This window comes from Helianthus annuus, chromosome 9 (assembly GCF_002127325.2).
Source record: "Helianthus annuus cultivar XRQ/B chromosome 9, HanXRQr2.0-SUNRISE, whole genome shotgun sequence".
NCBI classification, from domain to species: Eukaryota; Viridiplantae; Streptophyta; class Magnoliopsida; order Asterales; family Asteraceae; genus Helianthus; species Helianthus annuus.
Window position 1 is genome coordinate 55,651,904 of NC_035441.2, and position 7,349 is coordinate 55,659,252.

Below are 7,349 nucleotides of genomic sequence, written 5' to 3' on the forward strand. Positions count from 1 at the left end.
CCCACATAATAACAACTTGTAGTGCATGGAAATCCTGATGGGCTCTGCGGGTCAATCAAATGATCAATATCCATTTGAAGTTCCTAAGTTGTTCCAAATCTCCATTTAATAGAACATTAACCGAGATAGTTACTATAACACTCTACAAAGTAGGAAGTCTATGTTTGCCTACTTCGCACCTAACACTTCTATCTGTGGTACGAGTTGTTTAGGACCCAGTAGCTAAGCAAGTGAAGATGGTTAACACTCAGGAAAGATTTTCCTCGAAACTTTAGGATTCTTGTGTTTAAATTTGTACGGAGCCTACAACACCCCAACTTCTCCATAGTAGTTGCTACGACAGGCCTCAAATATTTGACATTCGTTTTACCCCGAGGAGGTAGCATGGCACGAACCGTAGTGCGGCCCATTTACCGCACTCTATTTGGCATTTATAAAGACCATGCCAACCATATTGGGACTCATGGAGCCCAATCAAAATCAATGTATGTGTCGCACAGTCCAGTGTGGCGAAGGGGTCCTTCCTACATCAGACAATCGGGGACCATGAAGTATGGAATACATATTATAAGGATGAAAACGACCACTCGATTCTCCCATCTCAACAGATTACCATACCATTTAGGTACATGGATGAAACATGCAAGAAGTTTCTTCTCATCCTTCACCTCATAGGCACTCTATCACCCACCAGCTACATCACCTCCACCAACACCCCTATCAGTACATCCACACTCTCTATCCCTTAGCGCACCCCATCGTTTGAGTAGTGCATTCGTGCCCTGGAAACCGCTCTATAGTTGCTACAAGGTACAATTAGGTTCCGAGGAAGAAGTCATGAACCCTCACTACCTTACCTCTGCGTTTTCAGTATTAACCCCCCCCCCCCTACACGTGGTAGTAATGCACAACCCCCCCCCCATCTTTTGGGAAGCATACACATTTTTGTAAAACTAAAGATTATGGAAGAGTCTGAGACTTGAGGAATAAACAAGGAACAAGGTGAAGGGAAGACCTCACCGAATTCTGTATTGAACTGGATGAGTTGCATCAACCGGAGTAAGGTGACTCCGAGGAGGGTTTCTTCACAAAACTAACTGAAACAAGTAGATATGGTGAATATAGAAGTCGATATATCCTTAGCAGGACCTGGATATAACTCAATCTATTTCCCTACAATGATGAGATGATTATGATGGAAGGGCTTGCATAGGCATCATTAGGAATTGCCTTACCCTTATACTTATAGTGCATGACGAATAAGCTTTGCTTTCACTCATAGACGACAACATTTATTCCAAAATAAATGTTTAATTTCGTCGATATGATCTGTACATATGAAGCACATGGAACCACAGCGAAGGAAACGGTGGTTAAGCCCAAACAGAACCTGTACCTACAACTAGAGCTGAGCTTGAAGCTCTAGTGAATCAGCAAGTCGCTAAAGCAATCATCCAATACGAAGTAAGCAACACTGCAAATAACAGCAGAATAAGAGGAACCTTATTTGGAATCGCTCAGGCGATAACTTTTACCCTAGTTCCTGCCGGGGGCGGAGTAACGATGGAGAAATCGAATGAAAGTCCAGTGAAAAAGAAGACGCATGTGGAGTCTTCTTCGGATAAAAATAAGAGAAAGTATACGCATCTCAGGCAAGGCTTTAAGTTAAGTAACAAACATGAGGAAATCGCTACAACGAAGAAGGTCAAGGCATTCGTTACCATGACTAAAATAGGTGATAAAAACTACCAAGGAGAACTACCAATGTGTGATAGGTGTGGTTATCATCACATAGGTCCGTGCAGGACTCGTAGGTGTGGGAATTGTGGCAAGACCGGGCATAGCAAGGAAGCATGTTGGTCTGGTACGGGGCATGTGAATGGAATTCTGGGCGATAACAGAAACGACAAGGGCAAAGGTTGCTACGGATACGGCGACAAAGGACATTATCGGAAGGATTACCCGAAGAAAAATCAAGCTCGTGGAAGCATTTTCACGAAAGGAGTACCCAAGGCACTCCAGGACCCTAACGTAGTTACGGGTACGTTCCCCATAAACCGACAGTTTGCATCCGTCTATTTGATATTGGCGGCGACTTTAGTTTTGAATCTATGGAATTTAAGGATACATTTGGCTTAGAAACAAGTAAACTAGACACCCCATATTCGATAGAATTGACAAATTGGAAATTTGTCAAGGTGGATAAAGTTATTAAGGGTTGTACATTTTGACTTGGGGAACGAAAATTTTCTACCAACGTTCTACCAGTTGGTTTAGGTAGTTTTGATGTGGTAGTCGACATGGAGTGGATATCCAAGGTTAGAGGTGAAGTTGTTTGTCATGAAAAAATCATCCACATCCCTCTTGCGAATGATGAAATACTTATAGTACACGATCTTCATGCAGTTGATGCGAGGACGATGGGCTCCCATAAGATGGTGGATTGTGACATCCCACATTGGTTATGAAAGCGCTGAAGTGTCTCCGAAAAGGCTGAATAGCCTTCCTTGCTCATGTTGTCGATATGGAGACCAAAGAGCCAAAGTTAGAGGATATCCCCGTTGTGAAGGAATTTCCAGAAGTCTTCCCGAAGACTTGCCTGGGCTACCCCTACAGCGACGAGTAGAGTTTCGTATAGACTTAGTGCCAGGAGCGGCACCAGTGGCAAAGGCGCCTTACCGACCAGCCCCGTCAGAGATGTAAGAACCGTCAATACAATTGCAAGAGCTGCTGGAAAAGGGATTTATCAGGCTGAGCTTCTCGCCCTGGGAAGCTCCAGTGTTGTTTGTTAAGAAGGAGGATGGCAGCTTCTATATGTATATTGACTACAAGGAGTTGAATAAGTTAACCATCAAGAATCGGTATCTCTTGTCGAGGATTGATGACTTGTCCGACCAATTACAAGGTTCTAGCTACTACTCGAAAATCGACTTGAGGTCGGGGTATCATCAACTGCGAATGCAGGAAGAAAGTATCCCTAAAACGGCCTTTAGGACTCGCTATGGACATTACGAGTTCCTCGTCATGCCGTTTGGCTTAACGAACGCACCGGCAGTATTCATGGACCTCATGAATTGGGTGTGTAAGCCGTACCTTGATAAGTTCGTGATTGTATTTATTGATGACATCCTTATATACTCGAAGACTAAGGAAGAACATGAGCAACATCTGTGAACTATCTTGGAACCTTTGAAAAAGGAGTAATTGTATGCAAAGCTATCGAAGTGTGAATTCTGGATTCTCGAGGTGAAATTTTTAGGACATGTGGTGAATGAGAATGGAATTCATGTCGACCCTGCCAAGGTTGAGGCGATTAAAAACTGGGAAACCCCAAAGACGCCAACTGAGATACGACAATTCCTGGGGTTAGCAGGCTATTACAGACGATTCATTGAGAATTTTTCAAAGATTGCTCAGTCGCTAACGTCCCGAACCCAGAAGGATAAGAAGTTTGATTTGGGGTGAGAGACAAGAAACAGCTTTTTAGACATTGAAGGATAAACTCTGCGACGCACCTATCTTATCTTTACCTAATGGTACCGATGGATTTGTGGTTTAATGTGATGCGTCTCGACAAGGCTCTAGTTGCGTGTTGATGCAACAGGACAAAATCATCGCATACGCGTCACGTCAATTGAAGGTGCATGAGAAGATCTATACCACACACGACCTTGATTTAGGGGCTGTGTTATTCATGCTGAAGATTTGGCACCATTACCAGTATGGTACACTCTGCACGACCTTTACTGACCATAAGAGTTTGCAACACATTTTTCGATCAGTAGAACTTGAACATGAGACAGCAAAGACGGGTCGAGCTGTTGAAAAATTACGATTGTGAGATCAAGTGTCACCCGGGCAAAAGAAACATCGTAGCAGAAGCCTTGAGCCGCAAGGAGTGTGCAAAGCCTCTAAGGGTGCGGGCCATAGAAATGACTATACAAACGGATCTCCCTACTCGGATTCGTGAGGCTCAGCAAGAAGCACTTAAGCCAGATAACCTACGAGCTGAATCATTACGTGGAATGGAAGCGAAATTGTTGCCTAAGGAATATGGAACATTGTACTTTATGGAACGAGTTTGGGTTCCATTTTGCAGCGATATACGTATACTTATTTTGGATGAAGTTTACAAGTTAAGGTACTCTATCCATCCTGGATCCGACAAGATGTACCAAGACTTGAAGGACTTTTATTGGTGGCTGAAGATGAACGCCGACATCGCTGCATAGGTGATTAACTGCCTTACCTGCGCCAAAGTTAAGGCGGAATACCAGAAACCATCAGGGTTGCTGGAACAACCTGAGATTCCCGTATGAAAGTGGGAAAAATCTCGATTGATTTCATTACTAAGTTTCCGAGAACCCAAGGAGGTCATGATATGATTTGGGTAATTATTGATCGACTCACTAAGTCCGCACATTTCTTATCGATCAGTGAGAAAGACAGCACAAAGAAGTTAGCAGAGATATATCTCAAGGAGATTGTGGCACGTCTTGGAGTCTCTGTTTCTATCATATCCGACCGAGATGGTCGTTTTGTGTCAAGGATTTGGCAGACGTTTCAGCAAGCTTTTGAATCACAGTTGAACCTTAGTACTTCCTTTCACCCTCAGTGTCGCAACCCCCGGCCCCTAATTACCTGGGAGCGGGCGGCCGCGAACTTAGATTCAGTGGTATCGATGTTTATTAATTTAGCAGCGGAATTTACATCAGGACCGTAGTTAGGAAATATTTTATCAGAGTAAAGTACCACATTTTTATAATATTAAACACATGGCGAATTCCCAAGTTTTTATTACATCACGTTTATAGGGATAAACCCTAATTTATTGAATAAAACATCTTTTTTATTTAGGTAACTTTTATAGCCACTTTTCCAAGCCTTCAGTGCTGTCCAGCTGGCTTCTAATTGGCTTTCACATTTTGTTACCTGAAACGCGTTAAAAAAACATTTTGTTAGTGGGAAATATTGGTGAGTGAATCCCAATTTAATCAAGAAGAGTTTTATCATTTTACAGTATTAAGAGCGATTACAATGTTTATATCTATACAATTACTCATTCAGTATTATCAATCCTGATTGGTGGGTCATATTACTCATTGGCTATCTCATTGTCCAATGGTAAAGTGTTCCACATTTTGTAGACAAAACCCCAACATACCAGCAGTAATTGAAGAATTACAAAGACACAATCATTGCTAATTATATTTTAAAATATTTAAGGTTTTGTAAAAACAGTTTGCAAAAAGGTTTACAAAAAGAGGATTACTCACATTACTACTTTAGGTTTTTCCTTTGTGATTTCCTGGTTAAAATCTAGTTAAATAAAAAATGCATACGCATTAGTATAATAACCCAATTTACATTAGTTATACCTTCCCCGAGATAGAACTCCAACGACTACGTCGGGGAGAGCCTCGACAGCCGTTACGGAGCACTAGATCAATCGAGCAGCGTATCTAATACGTATCCGGGGTTTAAAACACTTACAACGAGGCAGAACTTTGTTAATTAAGGGGGTATTATGCCCGATGTTAATTCTAATATTCAGAGAATTGAGAGATAGAGAATGGTTTTTGAACGGCTTGGACTGAAGGCCGATCACCCCTATTTATAGGGTCTAATGGACCCTCTCTTGCGCCCCGCAAAGGATACACAAGGGGCCTTCGCGCCCTGCGGCGTAGGCTGTGTAGGGCCTAGCTATGCTGATTCGGACCCATAGCCTCGACACGATCATGACACGTGGTAGCTCAGAGGCTCGCCGTTTGTCCTCTCGCTCGCGGCCCGCGTAAGCCGAAGACAAAGTCTTCGCGGCCCGCCAGAAACCATTAAAATTTGTTTTTATTTAATTTTTATAAAAATAAAGGTATTTAAGTACATTTTACGTATACGGGGGTGTATTTTTGGGCGTATAGGGGTGTTATAAAATATTTTAGGAGGGGTTGTTATATCCTCCCCACCTTGTTTTAGAACTCGTCCTCGAGGTCTACTGGAACAGGTGTGGATATTTTCTCTACATCTCTGATTCATGCTCCCAAGTGTATTCTGGTCCTCTCTTGGAATCCCATTTCACTTTGACTAAACTAATCTCTTGTGTTTAAGATTCTTGACTTTTATGTCTTCAATCTGTAGGGGTTTCTCTACGAACTTAAGTTTCTAATTTACCTCTATATCCTTAAGAGGCACTACTAGTGATTCATCGGCTAAGCACTTTTTGAGATTACATACATGAAATACATCAGGTATTCCTGCAATTTCCTCTGGCAGTTTTAGCTGATATGCTACAGGTCCTATTCTTCTAATAATTTCAAAAGGTCCAACATACCTGGGGCTTAGCTTTCCCCTTTTGATGAATCTGACTACTCCTTTCCAAGGAGAGACTTTTAATAATACCTTGTCACCTACCTGTAATTCTAACGGTTTTCGCCTGTTATCAGCATAACTCTTCTGTCGATCGCGTGCTGCTTTCAGTCTTTCTTTGATTTGAATAATCTTGTCCGTTGTTTCTTGTACTATTTCTGGTCCATACAGTTGCTTTTCTCCAATTTCTGCCCAACAGACTGGAGTTCAGCACTTTCGTCCATAAAGTGCTTCGAATGATGCAGCACTGATGCTGGTATGATAGTTGTTATTATAGGAAAACTCTATCAATGGTAAATGATCATCCCAATTTCCTCCAAAATCAATTACACAAGCTCTAAACATATCTTCCATTGTCTGAATTGTCCTTTCGCTTTGTCCATCCGTTTGAGGATGATAAGCGGTGCTTAGATTTAGCTTGGTTCCCATTGCTTCTTGGAAACTTGTCCAAAAATGAGAAGTAAAATGGTTATCTCTATCAGAAACAATTGATAAAGGAATTCCGTGTAATGGAACTATTTCATTTACATATAACTTGGCTAATTGTTCCATACTGAAAGTTTCCTTCATCGGTAAGAAATGAGCAGACTTGGTTAATCTATCTACAATCACCCAGATTGTATCATTACCTTTTTGTGTCTTGGGTAATTTGGTAACAAAGTCCATTGTTATCAATTCCCATTTCCATATTGGCATTTCTAATTGCTCCAACAAACCCGAGGGTTTCTGATGTTCAGCTTTAACCTGTGAACAGGTTAGACACTTGGCAACATAAGCTGCTATATCCTTTTTCATTCCTATCCACCAAAAATTCTTTCTTAAATCTTGATACATCTTATCGCTTCCAGGATGTATCGTATACTTAGACTTATGGGCTTCTTCTAATATTCAGTGGCGTAGGTTTCCTCGTTTAGGTATCCACATCCTTTTCTTATGGAATCTCCATATTCCATTGGTTCCTTGTTCTAATTCCTTAATCATTCCTT

General features: G+C 41.6%; 1 protein-coding gene across 1 annotated transcript; it reads left to right on the top strand.

Annotated features, from left to right (window-relative positions):
- Positions 1-3,794: 3,794 nt before the first annotated feature.
- Positions 3,795-4,232, top strand: LOC110875942. Its single transcript, XM_022124134.1, has one exon. It carries the CDS (start codon positions 3,795-3,797, stop codon positions 4,230-4,232), a length of 438 nt encoding a protein of 145 aa, XP_021979826.1.
- Positions 4,233-7,349: the final 3,117 nt, after the last annotated feature.